The sequence below is a fragment of the Cornus florida genome, unplaced genomic scaffold, assembly GCF_030987335.1.
Source record: "Cornus florida cultivar Cherokee Brave unplaced genomic scaffold, ASM3098733v1 CherokeeBrave_3.0.0_Hap2_Chr08, whole genome shotgun sequence".
In the NCBI taxonomy this organism is placed as follows: Eukaryota; Viridiplantae; Streptophyta; class Magnoliopsida; order Cornales; family Cornaceae; genus Cornus; species Cornus florida.
Window position 1 is genome coordinate 43324244 of NW_026775578.1, and position 17805 is coordinate 43342048.

Here is a 17805-nt window from a genome sequence, read left to right on the forward strand (position 1 = left end):
GAATTGTTAGAAGAGAATATATGTATAAACAAACACACATAAGTTTATACATGTATATGTATATTAAAGTATCATATATGCCAGAAATTAACAAAAAAAAAAATTTCTTCCTTGGCAAGAAATACCTTTATTTAGAAAGGTCGGTACAACCCCCTTTTACATCACTAAGTTGAAGGATAATATGAAATTAGGATCGAAAAATAATAAAATTAACGATATCCAAACTCTTAATCGTCTCACACAGAAACTCACTATAAATATTGCCGTGTGAGTCCCAAACTTTGAAACTCATTATAGATATTGTGGTGTGAGTCTCATATTTTGTGAGATACCGATTAACCGTGTGTCAATTAAAGTATCACGATTCAATTAGGATGTAATAAAAGAAAATATGAAATGTTATCTCTCTAAAATAGAGAACTAAGAATACTTTTTGAGGACTTCTGTAGCAATAAAGAATAGAAAATAATTGCAATTTGGTAAGCTTTGAAGAATTATTGTGGTATCTTTCTTTTTTGATAATTTCAAGTGCAAGAATACAAAAATGTAGCCCCCATTTTATCTTTCTATGAAAGTTCTTTATAATATAATTTCCTATTCTCCCTTTTGAATTCAAAAAGTAGTACGCAATTGGGAAGCCAATAAAAATAAAAGCAAATTCGCATAGGATAATATACATAGTTTCGAACAATATTTAAAGAGCGATGAATATACTAAATTATTAATGTGTTCAACCAATTATAATGCACCACTGAGTCAGTATGCCTTACTCATAGTTTCGGACTATTTTATAATTTCTCGAGCCCTTCCTGAAAACTCACTTTCAATAGGGACATGTCATCAATAACTGGAGCCAATGCATGTTACATTTAAGTTTCACTTGAAAGGAACACAAGAATAGCCAATGCAGAGACCACCGGTGCTGCTGTAGGGGAACAAAGAAATGGGTCGGGTCGGGGGCAACTCAGGAACCGGACTTTCCGAATTCAGAAACCTCACCACTTCCTCCATACAAGGCCTCCCTTTGTTCTCATTCAGAGTACAAAGCAACCCGATATCCACAACCCGAACCGCTTGCTCCGGGTTTACTACCGAGCCCATCCTCCGATCCACCACCTCCACCTTCTCGCCTCCCTCGTGCATAGTCCAGGCCCACTCCAACAAGTCCGGCTCACCCGGGTCGGACCTCTTCCGACCCGCCACGACCTCCAACACGAATACTCCGAAATCAAACACGTCCGCTTTCTGACTCACTGCCGACTCAAACCGAGTTGACTCAGTTGAAGACAGCACGAACCCGTAATCACCCAGAGCCGCTCTGAAGCTAACATCAAGAAAAACACTGCTGGTTTTCACGTTCTTGTGAGCGAGTTGCTTCGAGTGGACATAACTCAGTGACTCGGCAACGTCTTTAACAACCTTGAACCGCCGAGTCCAAGGCAAAACACCCACTCCAAACAACCATTTGTCCAGACTCCCATTGGAAAAATAATCATACACAACAATTGTCTCTCGATTGTCGTAACACCATCCTCTGATCGGAACCAAATTTGGGTGACGAACCCGGCTCATTGCTCCGATCTCTTTCGCCACCCGCCTCTTATCCGAACCCACCGAGTTCACAAACTGAGTTGAAAACCGCTTCATCACGAGTGGACACCCATTCAAGCTCGTTCCTCTGTACGTAACACTTCTACTGTCACAACCCAATTTCTGCAACTCACTGAAACACCATGTGGCGGTGGAGATCTCGGCAATGGTGAAGCGGCGAGGCTTGTTCGGCGGGCTTGGCCGGAGCTTCTTCTCCGGCAATATTACTGGAACATCGTTTGATTTTGAATTTTTTGGCTTTCTGTTGTAGTATAGATTGAGGAGTACAAAAATGAGAAGAACAACAGCAGCTAAGAAGATCATGAAGCTAGTACTCAGCGGTTTGTTATGAGTGTTTCTGTCATTTTCGAGACCCTGAACGATGATCTTACTCTCACAAGTCTCCGGCGAAGGTACTCGGAGAAAAGCCTGACTCGTCGACGTAAAATTCCACGACAACACATTATGAATCTGCGTGAAATTTCCGGTGGAAGCAGAGAATCCGACGAACATGTATTCCTTCAGAAAGGACGAGAGGTCTAAAGAACCAGAGAAGACTGGTTTGGAGGGATAGTCTTCCCCGTCGTGTCCGAGACGGACCTCCATATACCGTCGCCGTCCATCGTACTCAATCCACGCGCGGTGGACGGAGCCGTCGTTGAGCTGAACCCCGACGTCGGAGGCATTGATGGTTGTGGTGGAGACAATGCTACCCAAATTGATGCCCACATGGTTGTCATTAGGGTCTCCGAATTCCGGATTCCAGTGAGTGTCGAACTCTACGGCGACGGCTTTGTATTCGTCGTCGCAGACGTCGTTCAGCATGCCTAGCCACGGACCTGGTCTTCCAACGGTGAACTCGTCCGGGACTATAATGAAAGTAAGCCCACTGCCACCGCCACCAACACCGCCGCTGGTGGCGCCACCAGTTGTATTGAGTTCGGAATTGGTAGAATTGAGGATTGAATTGAATTGGAAAGAGAATGTTGTGTGGAAAGAAGCGGGAGTTTCGGAAATGGGATCGAAGAGGCGGATTGGGGAGGAGTAAAGGGCTCGGCCGGCGAGGTGTCTGAGATCAAGAACTCTTTGGGAGATGATGTCAGGGATTTGAATACAGCCCTTTCCGTTAGAGAAGATGGCACTGCCTAGAAGCTTCAGATCATGGTTGATTCTAGGGTTGTTGGGGCTGAAATCAGGGAAGGAGATGAACTTGGTCACGTTGATTACAGGTCCATTATTGAGTCTGCTTTTTTCAGCTGATTCAACTGGAATTGGGTGTTTTAATACCAACGTGATCAAAATGAAAGAGCAAATGAGCTGATACAAGTTCATGATACAAACTTTAGGGGAAGAAAATGAAGAAGAAGAGTAGAGATGGTGGTGGTGGTGGTGGTGGTGGTGGTGGTGTGAGTACTTGAACAAGATACCACCTGCTTATATGATAATAATTTATGGTGGGAGTCTAATGGACTGGTCATTCAGGCCCCATCCTATGTCAGGACAAGCATGATTGACCATTTCTTGGTAAAATCCAAATTCTAATTGTTAGAACGAGGAAAGTGCTGGGATTAGGATTTGCCCATGCCTAGTTGTTAGATAAAAACACTATACATCCTTCGAATTCGTGCCAATAGGATAGGTAAAGCTCACACCCGAGCTGATCATCTTTCCCCATTTAGAGTCCTCCGCATTCGGAAGATGTATTAACGTGCCGTAGGTGCAACGAACTTTACTAGGATGAGCAATTTTACAATGATAAAGTTCACCATCAAAACATTTTGATTTGATTTCATTAATTTTACGTTCCATTTAAGTCCAAGTTGTACAAAACCATTGAGACTGGTTTGGTTGTAGAACAATTTTTTTTAAATGACACGATTCGAATCACATACACCGCTACTTCAATTGTAACGGATGAGGATGAAAATGTCGTAATCTAACATTTTCTTGCAAGAAATATCATAGGGTAGTTGGTGGTAGGGGTTGTTTAAGACGTCACCCTATCCTTGCATTTGTGTGAGATGGAAACTACTTGATGAGTAGTCATTATTTTATTGGGACCCTTTGATTGGCTACCTCATAAATCATAGAAACCAACCGTCTTTATTGTATTCTCTTCGTAGTGGACGCAAGCAACCCCACCAAGACAATTAAAAGAAGTTAGGATACTCAGGACTCTTTTCTTACCACATGTATGAATGTCACATACATTTGTCCCACCATATTTTCGATCAGCATTTCTCATTTCTACACCTGAATAATTGAATATAGATTATATACATGTCACGAATGTTTCAGCTCTTCTCAGAATATTTGACTCTTTTAGCCCCTCCTTGAATTGGCATGGTGTTGGTGTCCTTAACAAATCCCTAGTTAACTTCATCCACCTTCAGGATAGAGCCATTAGCACACTATGGGACTGTCCCAATAAAGACTAGGACGTGCCCTATAAAACAGCTTAGCTTACTGTCACGGGCCTAGAGATTTGGCGCAGCGGCACGGCCCGTGCGGCACCAAGGCGTTGCTTCAGCTCGCGCAAGCGCCCTGGTCAGCCACCACGACCTGCCCTCCCAAGGATACATGCTGACTGGTTTCGGCCTGCCATGGCCTCGTCAGGGGAACGGCTCCAGCTCCCGACCAGTTTGTGCAGGGATGGCCAACTCCCTTCTTCATAGTCAAGTCCACGACCAGCGACAAGCACCTCGAACTGAACCGAGTCGACCTGCCTGAACTCTGAAGAGGTACCATCCTGTGCTCCTGCACGCCCCTTCCCTGGAACCATTCCCAGTCAAACTCTGCTCTTTGCCAACCAGCATGCGTGTCTTCCATCCTCCAAGCGTCTTAGGAATCACTTCGTGACATTCTCCCCCACCCAAATCCTGCGACGTCCTCGTCGCAGTGCGGCGCTTCACTACTGCGTCCACTCCCTTCCAAAGTCTGCCTCCATGCGGTATGCTCGCCTTCCCACCATCGCTTCCTTGTGCAGCTCCCTGCACTGCACTCGCCCAATGATAGGCCTCGGACCAAGGGGACGTCCACTCCTCAAGGACGTGACTCTTCTCCGTCGTGCCGCCTCCGCGACATCCCGAGCAAGCAATGGCTTTCTGCCGACTTGATGCTCGCCCTTCACCATGGTTTGCATCACCCAAGGACTAAGCACGAACTTTGGTGCGCGCGGCCCTCTGGCCCTTCAATGCGCAACTTCAACGGACGCCTCTTCCTGGGGAGATGGAGGCTCTCCCCCCCAACTGCATTGATTCCTCCTCATCGACGCAACTTCAATGCACCGTCTTCATTCTCTGACCCCTCCCGGACCGACAAGGGGGCACCCCACCGTGCTTTACCCCAAGTCCTGCTCTGATACCATTTGTCACGGGCCTAGAGATTTGGCGCAGCGGCACGGCCCGTGCGGCACCAAGGCGTTGCTTCAGCTCGCGCAAGCGCCCTGGTCAGCCACCACGACCTGCCCTCCCAAGGATACATGCTGACTGGTTTCGGCCTGCCATGGCCTCGTCAGGGGAACGGCTCCAGCTCCCGACCAGTTTGTGCAGGGATGGCCAACTCCCTTCTTCATAGTCAAGTCCACGACCAGCGACAAGCACCTCGAACTGAACCGAGTCGACCTGCCTGAACTCTGAAGAGGTACCATCCTGTGCTCCTGCACGCCCCTTCCCTGGAACCATTCCCAGTCAAACTCTGCTCTTTGCCAACCAGCATGCGTGTCTTCCATCCTCCAAGCGTCTTAGGAATCACTTCGTGACATTACGGTGTCCAAAACCGTGGACACCAACATTTTCAAGGCACTTGTCCAACATTTAATGGTCGTGTTCACTATTTAAAAATAAGTTGTGCAGAGCATTATTTCAAGTACTTGATCCTCGCATCTTAAACACATCAATCATACACTCGATTGGATATTGGACACTCTGTGTCGGCGGTCTCGTCAACACATCTCAAACTAGGTTAACATATTCGGGACAATCAACCAACCACATCCTCGTCGTCTTGTATAAAAGAAATACGAAAAAAAAAAAAAAAAAAACATTATAAACATCATCAAACAAAAACAAGATAATAAATAAGATAACATAATCTTTTTATATTTGAATAATGTGATATTCTAACTTATATAATTTGTAATTTAATTAAACTCTCATGTTCACGTCATGTCAACTATTGTGACACAATCAGGAACAAAATAATTTCAGAAAACTGGATACTATAAAAGACTGTTCAGAAAAAGAGAAAAAAATAAATAATAATAATTAAAAAAAAAAATACTGAACAAAGCAAGCAGACAATATAATTTTACCCGTATGCCTACTACTGCCAAATTGCCACTAATGCACATTGCCCGCCTACTACGGCCGAATTGCCACTGATGCACATTATTGCATAACAACTACTGCCAGCCAAATTGCCCACTAATGCAACCAGAATGTGTTGTGAAACCCCAAAGATAGTCAAGCCAAAAAAACGTAGGCAATGAAAATGAAAAAGGACGAGTAAAACATATTTAATTGACCACATTGCTTTCCCATAAGTGTGTTTTTCGTTCGAAAATATTTTTTAACAGGATTACAACATATTTATTAGGCTGGTGAGCTATCAATGCAAATGATTTCAAAGTTCTAGACCTAACTAAAATACTTCATCCAAGACCAAATCCAAATCCAAACCCAAACCCAAATAGATGTATTCTAGAACCTTCCAACACATCTCATGTAACTTGTAATAGGGGAATGACAATTGCATTATGCACATAGAATCTCAATCAATAAATTATGACTTTAGCCATTTATAGCATCTACCAGAAATTTTAATTAAACTTTCTGTGCCACTGAGACAATCATAACACACATCAAGTACTTAAGCTCCATTTAATCAAAACATAAATAACGGGGAACAATGAAATGGTATTTAACCAATCATGTCTATTTAAAACGGAGTCTAGACAGCACAAAACTGTAAATTCAAAACAAATGTGATATATAAAATACGTTCAAAAAGACTTCGGTGATAAAAAGAGGATAATAATCAGCCAATGTCGCCAGAAAAGAGAAGACCGATAAAACTCCAAATACCCACTAGCTAACTAATCACTCTTCCACAGCTACTGCTCCCTTCTCGCTCACATAGATACCATCAAGGAACTTCCGGATATCTTTGTTCTTCACATGACATTTCTGTTACAACAAATATAGATATAAATCTCAGCACGTGGAGCTAATGCAGAGAAAGGCAGGGCAATTGAAAAGCCAACGAATAAGAGAGAGAGTGAGGGTAAGAGTGAAAATGTGTGTGTTAAGAAGAGATGTACCTGGTTTATCAGCGCACAAGAACGAGAAACAAGTTCGATATCATTCCCATCCAATACAAGTTCATCTTTAACCTTCTCAGACCTGGTAATTGAAACCCCTTCAAGCATATCAACTTTTCTCACCTGATTCAATCAATAGGAAACAATAAGACCACAAACAAGTTCAACATGGTCTCTTATGAATTATTATACCACCTTTGAGCATTGCAACAAATAGTAAATAAAATGCAATTTCCAGAGGATATCTAAAATTGAGGGCATAAAAGTAGATCTAGAATCTTCTACCATCAATTTACAACAAAGTAAAGGAATTCAAATACACACACGCACTGAGGTTATGTGTTCGCACACTGTGAATATACAAATAAATAGGTGCAAGAAGAAATGAAAGAAATCCAAACAAAGTAGCACTTTCAAATATCATTGAAAACATCCCATCAAGTTTTTCATCAGGCATACAAGTGAGGGAGGTATTCAAGCTTTAGATTAGAACAAAGGGCAGTCTAATTATCCCATATGCAAGTGAAGGATGTTTCAATTATCATTGAAACAACTGAAAACCCCTTCATTTTCTCAGAAGTAGTGATCATATTCAAGTGAGGTCAAGAGAACAGAAAAATTGCAATGCAAATAAATCACAAATCAACTAAGTTGTGAATTGGTTTATGCGCAAAGGGGCAACTTACAATAATAGATGAATTGATAAAGAGTTACCATTTGCTGTGCTGCTATGCCCCCTAAGTTTAGATTCTGGATAGATCAATCTATACTACGCCGATAATATGTCCATATCAATAGTAAAAAGAAGAAAAATTCAACAAAACAGTTTAAACTTAAAATACAAATTTACATATGTATCCATACAACTATAAATATGCAAAATTTATTCAAACAATCTACAAAACTAAATTAGTCTTCTAAAGATTATTCATGCCATGTTATAGCTCTAAATAAACAGAACTTTCTAGCTAAACAACAGAGTTGTATGATTGTATCACATCACTAGTGAAACACTCATGCCATGTCAAAATCTCTTCCTTTTCCCTTGTTTGTCCATTCAAAAAAAATTTAAAATGAAAGCAACTTTTTATGGGAGAGGCATCATAGAAGATAAGTTCTCCATCTACATCACGGTAATCAAACCATCTGCATAGGTAACACAAGAAATAATCAAAAGATCCCATTGGGCACGATTCATGAGAAGTATCATTTAAGGATATAAGATCTTTCAAGACCATCTAATGATGGAGAGACCGTACAAAGATAATGCTGCCAAAAATCTAGAACTACAGAACAAGTTGATGAACTTCCTTTAGATGCCTCCAAGCATGTGCACTGGCCTCAAATGACAGAACCCTAGCTCTCCAGCAGGCACTAAGGCAGTCAACCAAAGTTTGAAGTTGATCATCACAAATTATATACAATAGTTTTGTAAACACTACAAAATTCAATCAGAACACACAAGTTTATATTATACATACATAATTAAGGCTATGAATGGAAACTACAGCAATTAAGTACATTTTATAATTTTGATCACATTCTACAGAAGCTTTATTAACTTAACATGCATGAATGGCTACCGACCAAAACTCTTGTAGGGAAAATATAAGCTTCAATCTGAATAGTCCATAATATATATAAATACATTCGCATATATATATATAGATAGATATAGAAACATGTATGAAGGATATGATTGTCGGCCACAACAGTCAACACAGAAAATCTAATCATTTCTATCACATAATATAAGAATATTAACCTAGACATGAGTAAATCAGCAAATAAATTAAACCCTACATTTTAGAAAGAAACAGTTTTCATTCAAAAAAATAAGAAAAGTTAAAACAAAGTAAAGAAACCAAGAGCAACTCAATTGATCTGCCATGACACATCGCAACAAAATCAATCTACCCTAATTTGTGTACTCAAGCTAACCCCTAATCTCATTTTTGTTTAAGCCGGTTAAACACTATACCCAATGTACAACTAGCAAACATCTTTTACGTTTGTATTGGCTATTCCTTTAGTAAAACTGTAACCCATTATCACATTCTACAACAAGTTTAACTGAGATACTAGTCATTCAGCATTAAATTAAAAAAATTGAAAAGCTAGCTTTTCAATTCATAAATATATATATATATATATATATAAGAAATAATATCAATAAATAAAAACCAACTGTAACCCATTGGATCTACCACAATATATTGCAATAAAACAAATCATTTACAGCTCATAAGCTAAAGAGTCTCACATACAAAACAACACAAGAAATAAGGGGAATGAGGAACTTTTCACATCCTTCAAGAAGTTTATTAACTGAGACACCCGTAAATAAACGTCTAAATTAACCCTTCAATTCAAAAAAAAAAAAAAGCACAATTAAGTGTAGGAACAAATAATCAGAAATACCCAAATGTAACTCATTCGATCTACCACAACATATAACAACGACACCAATTAATTTATATATCAAAAGGCTAAACAATTTATGATAAATCACAAGAAGAAAAAATTAAAAAAATAAAATAAAGAAGGAAAATCTGGACATTCTACCAGAACTTCATTAACGGAGACACAGACAGAGTAAATCAACGTAAATAAACATATAAGCATATAAGAGAAACCCTCAATTTAGTGTAAGAACAAATAACCAAAAACACCCAAATGTAACTACTTTGATCTACCACACAACACACTGCAACGAATCAATTAATTCATAGATCAAAAAGCTAAATAAAAAATTATGATGATCACAAGAGACAAAGGAAATGTGGACCTTCTTTTCACCGAGAAAGTTACGGATCTCGATGGACTTGCTGCCATTGGTGATGCTGGCGTTGATTGGAAAGTGAGCGTAGACGAATCGCATCTTGTAGCGGTAACCCTTGGTGACGCCGGTGATGAGGTTCTCGACGTGGCTGAGGGCGGTGCGGATGGCGGCGGTGGTCTTGCGAGATCCGAACCAGGCCTCGATCTTCAGCTTCTTCTTGCCGGTCTCTTCGTCGGTGATGAGCTGAAAGTCGAGGTTGAGGTGCTTGAAGTTGCGAGTGAGCTTGCCTCGTGGACCCTCCACTTCGATCATCTTGGCCTTCACTTTGATCTTCACCCCCTCAGGGATGTCCATGGTTTCTGATGACAATATGGTCTTCATCTCTCTCTTTTCTCTCTGACTTCTTCTCTCTAAGGAGGCGACTGAAACCCTAGAATGGCGAAAACCCTAACACCGCGAAGTGTGTATATACACACACAAATAGATACTTATATATATGTGTGTGAAAACCTAAAATGGCAGACTACGATTAAGTGGGCTGATTAATGAATGGGCCGAGGTAATGGGCTAACCTCAGAATAAATTGTAGTACATAATTTTATTAATGTATGGGCCTAGGTGATGGGCTAACCTCAAAATAATTTTACCGAATTTTTGACAATGGTCTCGGAACCATTAGTTACGGGCCAATCTAAAATTAACTAATAATCCATTATTATCAACTTACTCCGTATCTTGTAAAAAGATGTATCGATGGAAATAATTTACATACTTGGGGGCATACCCAAGGCCTAACAGCGTATGCCCAATGACCGACCAACCGGGCCGCAGAAAGGAGTAAAACCCAAAACAAAAGGAGGCCGAATGGAGAAGGCATCAAATAAACAGAAAAAATACAAAGGGCTGTCCAAACAAGGCCTTAAATTCAAACACAAACCGTGGGTTCTAAGTTTCTAACCCACTCATACCAAACAAATCAACTTGAATAGGATCTTGGAAGCACATATACAGATACGAAATGTGGATACGATACGGATATAGTGATATCGTAAATTTAAAAAAAAAAAAAGATATGGTATGACAGGATACGGCAATAAAAAATTAATAAATTATATATATATATATATTAATTTTTGGGCAATTTTTTAAAAAATATTATAAATCTAAATGCAATTATTAATATAAGAAGTTCATTTCACAACACATAAAACAAGCATCCCTGTTCATCACCGGGGTCGGCCCTCGCCCAAGGCGGTCACCTTGGGCCTCCAAATTTGGGAGGCTTCAAAATTTGAACATGGCCCAAAAATAAAAGCCTACATATTTGCCCAGGTACAACAAGTTGAAAATTGGTTTTTGGCCCACTCACTCTTCTTACTAGCCTTTTATTTTGGAAGGCCTCAAAAGAAAAAATAAGTAAATAAAATTCTTGGCAACTCAAACTCACAAGAACCACAAACTAAACTAAGAAGCAGCTGCTGCAATATCCATCCCAAGCTTAAAAACGGGCAACGACAAAGACTGGCGCACCAAATCCTTAGTCAAACCAATCTTCAATAGCCTAGCAAGAGCATTCGCCACTCGATTTCCTTGTCTTCGAACATGCGAAATGGAAAACCCAGACAAAGATTGAAGCTCCCTTCTGATCTCTGAGACTAAAGACATAATCGAGCCATCTCCAGAACAAGCTCCATCAATAGCATCCACCACCCGTTTAGAATCCGACTCAAAGCAGAACACCAGAAACTTAAATTCTATGGCCCAAAAAACAGCCTGGTTGTAATGACCCGGTCATTTTCCTTCATTTCATTTTTCTTAAATTTTACGGATAAATTTTTCCGTTTAAATTTCTTTTCCGAGTTCTGTTTCTCTTCACTGGGTGTCGTCTCGAGTGCTTGGAAATGGTTTCCGAGACTCTTTCGTTTAGATTGACAACTTCCTTTAAGGATCGAGTTATTTCCACATTTTTTCGTTTTTCGACACTATTCAATTTTCGTCCTTTTTCTTATTTTGTCTTTTCCCCGTTTGTCACTTTTTGGCACAACCTTACTTTTCGTGCTCGAAGTTGGTTTTTGACTTCACGTCTCCTCATTCTATGTGGTTTCCACAAAATACGTATCTTTACTTTTATAGAAAAGTACTCTGGTTGCTCCCGGTGTCCGCAGGGGCGTGGATGCACAGTTATTCAAAATCCTTTTCTTTCTTGGGGTGTTTTTCATAAATATATTTTGAAGATATTTTATTTCAGGGATTTTTAAGAAAATATTTTTGGAAGATATTTTCATTATGGGTCATTAGTGCTGTTAACCCTTTTTGAAGGGACCATTGTGCAATTAACGAAAGTTATTGTAAAGATGTCTCGTTTTGAGTCTGGATCCTCGTATAGGATTCATTTTTATATTTCATCGAGTCTTGTACTCTTAGGATTTCCTCCTGGTCGTTTTCTCCAGTTTTAGGGATTTTTTTACCCTGATTGCCGCCGAACTTGTTCGGGATATATCTCTCTGCTCGAAACTCAATTTTTGACGTCGTTTCTTTCATTATTCATATTTTCTCATGTTGGTTCTTTTTTGTTCACAGAGTTTTGCCGTTTGAGCACGTCTGCTCAAATTTCACTTTTCCAGACCCGGCAGGGCCCGTTCATGACACTTTTAGAGTTTTTCTATAAATAGGGGGTCTTAGAAAGAAAAATCTGACTTTTCTCTCTCTCTTTCTCTCCTCTCTCTTAGCCAGATTCCATGGTAGCCATGGCTGCAGCCTTCTCTCTCTTCTTTTGAGCTTCCTCCCTTCAGTAAAAAGTCACAGTGCCTTAGTGTTTTATGTTCGCCTTGGCGAGGCCTTCGATTCCACCAATTGGAATCTCATTTTGGCCATTTTTTTGAGTTCGGGTTTGAAGTCAAGTTGTGATTTTGATGGGGCTTCATTGGGGTTCTTGTTCACCGTGTTGTCCCCGACAAAATCTCGAAGTATCGTTGGATTCGGAGCGGTTTCATTTCGGTGGGGATTTGAGATTTTCATCCCAAATTGAGGTAGGGGATTATATAGTTTATATTTTTGTTGTCTTAAATGCTATTGATGCTTATACAACTTGTATGCATGCTTTTGTTTAAGTTCTAGAAATTAATTTAATTTGATTTAAATTTTACTTAATTATACCTTGCTTGTATTCCATTTTTGACTTGATATATAGAATGGCCATGACTTAATCCTTACTCTATATTAATTTGGGATCATTTGAATAACCTTTGAAATCTAGAGATTTAATTAATTTTAAATTAATTAAATTATATATGATGATATCTTGCTCATTTTGCACTTTTGATTTGATATATGCAATCACCATCGAATGGACATTCATACATATTATTTTGAGAATTTTTGGGTAACTATTGAAAATTAGTAATTTAATTATTTCTATGTTGATTAAATTCCACATGTTTATATCTTGCTCACTTTGTGAAATTGCTGTGATATTTGCAATCACCATGGAATGGACATTCAAATATATTATTTTGAGAATTTTTTGACAACTATGATTTCTAGAGAAATTAATTAATTTGGTTAATTAATTTCTATTTAGTGTTCTAATAAATTGGACATCTATTTCATGGGGTTTTTACATTTTTATCATATATTATGACTTGTTGCAACTTAGCTTCATTAATGTAGTTAATGAACTTGTATCCTTACATTGGAATGATATAATTGTTCAAGTGTTGTTAAACAAATAATTAAATTATTAATCTTATACTAGTGGTATATTTACATCAATATATTCCTTATGTTATAAATACTAGTTCGTAGTCTATGTAGATGCATAATACGATTTATTGACATTTACATGCCATTATAGTTGAGAACTTAGGGCATGACTTGTGTGTTCCAAAATCTTGGTTGTGCATGGAATGTGATTTAATGCATTACTTGTATCTTGATACACTCTTGATTGCACAACTTGTTGATTTTAGAACTTGGGATATCAATCAATAATTGACATGGTTAGGGCTTGGTTCTAGTACTGGAGATAGAAAGCTCCCTACACTATAGTGCGCACTAAAGAAAGGTACCCATGGGTTAGTAGCCCTAAAGTGATCCCAAGATTACGGTTTTAATCCGGGCAATATCCGAGTATCCACATTGGTTGATTTCACTTTTTAAATTTCAAGTTGTTATTCCTTGAAGATTTAAAACTTGTCGTGTTATGTGGAATGCTCCAATCTTATTAATTGCATAGATATTATGCTTATTCTTCGATTTCACTCCTTAAATTTCAAGTGTTGTATTCCTTGAAGATTTAAGACCTTTTCGTGTCATATGGAATATTCTAACCTTGTTTAATTGCATAGACTTTATGCTTCATCTTGGATTTCACTCTTTAAATTTCAAGTATTGCATTCCTTGAGGATTTAAAACTTTTCGTGTTATATAAATTGTTCCAACTTTATCTAATTGCATAGATATTACGCATTATCCTTGATTTCATGTATTATTTTTATCATGTTAATTGGAATGTTCCAATCATGTTAATTGTATTGATAATGTGATCCTTGTATCTAAGTATCATTCTTGTCGTGTTGTGTGGACTATTTCAAATCTTGTTCAATTACATTGGTAATGTAACTCATGTTAAATTATAAACTTGTCATATTCCTTTGATTATCCCAACCTTGTTCAATTTCATATATATCTTGATTCATGTTGCTTCATGTTGATATGAAGTAGGAATGATCCTATGTAAACATCTTGACTTAGATTCTAGGTGGCATGAACCGTTTCAGTAGTTATCGCATTCTAAGTTACATGTTAATAACTTTAGATACCTATGTCTTGTTTCATATATATCTTGATTCATGAGCCCCTTTAACACATTTCGCCATAAGGTGATAATTTTGTAAAATGCTAGGTCGATGCATGATCATTTCTTACGAGTAGCTTTATGTTACTCACACCGAAGTTACTGGGGATTTGTTTCAGGTATGAAGGCTTGGTTCGTGATGCTTATCATTCATTGGATGACTAGTAGCTTTTAAGTTTACATTTCTTGCAAATGTTAGCATAATATGTCATTTTGTAGCTTTATACGTCAAAACTTATATCCCTTATTCCATGTATGTAATGTATACATAAGTGCACCTTTTGCAGTGTATTTGACATGTATGAGATGAGGCCGGAAGCCAATGACACGTATATTGTATTCCATGTAACTTTTAAACTTCATAAAATATTATGAAAATATTGAAAAATGCCAAGTCTTTGTCTCACCATGGTTGCATCGGGTGTGGGAATTTCATTTTTATTCTTTCATAGGGTCTCATTAATCATGTTTGAAGTGTGGCCAAGGGCTAAACGATAATTTAAAATCGTTGTCAATTTTGGTTTTCAAATTTCCCTTTTTCTTGTGCATTTTTGCCTTTTTGGCCATTGGGGGGTCAGATTTTGCATCGGCGGTATTTCTAAGCCATGGACCATTGTAGCACGTCCTAATAAATAAGTTACGTTTACATGCATGATCATTTTTAAGAAAAACCTATTCTTTGGTGCAATGAGTCTCCTATGGACTCATTTTGCATTTTTATTGCATAATCCGGTTTAAGGACATTTTGGGGTTTTTCTTCAAAAAATAAATTCCGGCATTCACATGGTTACTTAGAAAATGTAATTTTTTTTTTGGGGGGGGAGGGGGGGTTCTTCTTCGTGTTTTTCCAGAAAATGTCGTCTTGGTGCCAGAAATCCATCGCAAAGTTTAGCTTTCAATTTTACATTTTAGCAGCTTTTTGACCCTCATGACCTGATTTCATAGAGGGGCATTTTGGGCATTTAGCAAGTTTTTTTCGTTTTCTTCCACGTCATCGAATAGAAAACTCGATTTTGAGGAAGGTTTCTTCTTTGTGTTTTTCCAAAAAATGTCATCTCGGCCCTCAAAAACCCATTTTTTCCCGAAAAACCCCTGCTATCAGCTTTTGCTGACTTTTAGTACAAGTGTGCGAGTTGTAAACTTCTCGTAACCGGTTTGATGACTTGGGGCAGTGTAGTAGTCATTATTTTTGGCCTCCTAACCGGTTAGGAAGGTTTGGTAACCGGTTAGATGTGCTTGGGTGGGCTCATTTTGACCGTTTTGCCCTTCTTCTTCCGTTAGCCATATCTCCTTCGTCCGGACTCCAAATCGAGTGAACTTTTTTTTGAACTTCACTAATTTTTCATCGTCTATCCAATAGTGTGCTTGGTTGCACCCAGATATTTTTAGATAGTTACCAGTATATCCTTTTAGCCTTAAGTGCTCATTTTTTTTGTCTTGTCGTTTCTCCTTCGTCCGGATTCCGAATCATGCGATTCTTAAGTCCATCTTGATTAATTTTTCATTGTCTTTCCAATAGTGTGCTCGGTAGCACCCACTTTCACCTTGAAAATGACCATTTTTCCCCTAGGTTCATTCTTGTCCCTTTTTGAAACGTCGCTTCCGCATTTGTTTTGTTTGGGTTCCGTGATCTCATTGAGGGTCACGTTGGTGTCTTAGGAACATGTTGTGTCTCTTGAGACCATTATTTTATCTTTTGCTTCCGCACTTCGGATCCATTACCCGGTCAACTTTCGGGTCATCACTAACGCACCGAGTTGAATAAAAACTCGGGTCATTACACCGACGAAAGCAAAAAGACTCCAACTCCAGCTCTGATGAGGAATCAAAAGGCTTAAAAATTACCGCTTAAATAACGGAGCCTAAGAAATTTCGAAACACCGCACCACCCCCTCCTAGCTGAGAGAGCTTCGAGAAAGAAGCATCAACATTGCATTTAACAACTCCATGATCTAGACGGATCCATCTTGAGGGGGCATTAGTCCGTTGCGAGGATGGATGACCAGTTGGCATTTTTTATGCACATTAACAAATTCCCAAAAACACATCGAAGCCAAATTTGCAACCGACAAAGAGCTCCACTGAGTTTTCTCAAAAAGGAATTTATTCTGAACCTTCTAAATCGCCCACAGACAAAAAAAAGCCAAACCCACGATAATAGACTTCCCTTCCTGTGAATGCTCTGAGACACCCACAACTCCATCCCACCATTCAAGAAAAGAGGAAGAGGTGCATACAAGAAAATCTCAACGAATGGGGGATAACTTCCACACCTGCACCGAATGAGAACAATGGAAAAAAAATATGGTTAACATCCTTCACATCTATCCCACACTAGTAGATTGGACTTTCCAAACAACCTCTACAAGTAAGAGCAAACCCTATTTGGATAAACCTGTAACAGCATTTCCAAATAAAATGCTTAATTTTGGAAGGCAATTTAAGTTTCCATAATGAACTCCATCGCGTACAAGAACTCAATTAGCATTCAGTCCCTGACAGGTCGCGCTGATTCAAAGGTTGAGAGAGCATCAAAGCCAAGCTATAGGCAGACTTAACACTAAACTTTCCTAAAGACTTAACTTCCCAAATTTGGGTATCCAGAAAGGACCTATGTTGTAAGATGATTTACGAGATATGATGAATCTCAAATGCATGAAATAGTTACCTCAAAATATTTATTCTCCACTCTCTGGAGGTACCATCCATTAAGTCAACCTCCCTAGCAAAATGATCCACAAACTCTCGTGGTCCTAATGGCATGGAAATATCGGGGATCCATTTTATCTTTCCAAATATGGATAGAAGCCCCATCGCCTACCACCCAACATAATTCTCACCGAAGCAACTCCTGAGATGACCAAATACTGTGCCAAACCCAAGATGGATTTGATCCCAGAGGCGCTTCAAGAAAAGAACATGAGGAAAATATTTCGCTTTGAACAACTGATGAGCGCTGAAAAGTGCGTATTTAAACCCCTTAAGCTTAGGTATTCTAGAACATTTATCTATCTTATTTTCCCGTTTTGTATTGATTTCGTGTTATTTCCATTTTCAGGTACTTATCCCCAAAATAAGCTAACTCAGCCAAATAAGAGCAAAAATGAAGCAATTCTGGGATGAATCAAAGAAAGGAGCAAAGTAGAGTAAAAGGAAGCAAAAGGTGGGATTTCAGCAACTTCGATCGATCTTAAGAAAAGTTTGATCGATCTAACTTCCATCGATCTCAGCACTTCAAGATAGATCCATGCCATGATG

At 39.0% G+C, this 17805-nt stretch overlaps 2 protein-coding genes across 2 annotated transcripts; both read right to left on the reverse strand.

Moving 5' to 3' along the window:
- Positions 1 to 635: 635 nt before the first annotated feature.
- On the reverse strand, positions 636 to 3371 carry LOC132271520 (L-type lectin-domain containing receptor kinase VIII.2-like). Its single transcript, XM_059772916.1, has one exon. The coding sequence runs from the start codon at positions 2920 to 2922 to the stop codon at positions 877 to 879; it is 2046 nt and encodes a 681-aa protein (XP_059628899.1). The 5' UTR covers positions 2923 to 3371; the 3' UTR covers positions 636 to 876.
- Positions 3372 to 6442: 3071 nt separating this feature from the next.
- Positions 6443 to 10169, reverse strand: LOC132271521 (large ribosomal subunit protein uL6-like). Its single transcript, XM_059772917.1, has 3 exons — positions 9699 to 10169; positions 6911 to 7033; positions 6443 to 6776 (listed from the first exon to the last, which is right to left on the reverse strand). The coding sequence occupies exons 1-3, from the start codon at positions 10071 to 10073 to the stop codon at positions 6690 to 6692; spliced, it is 585 nt and encodes a 194-aa protein (XP_059628900.1). The 5' UTR covers positions 10074 to 10169; the 3' UTR covers positions 6443 to 6689.
- Between the last annotated feature and the right edge of the window lie 7636 nt (positions 10170 to 17805).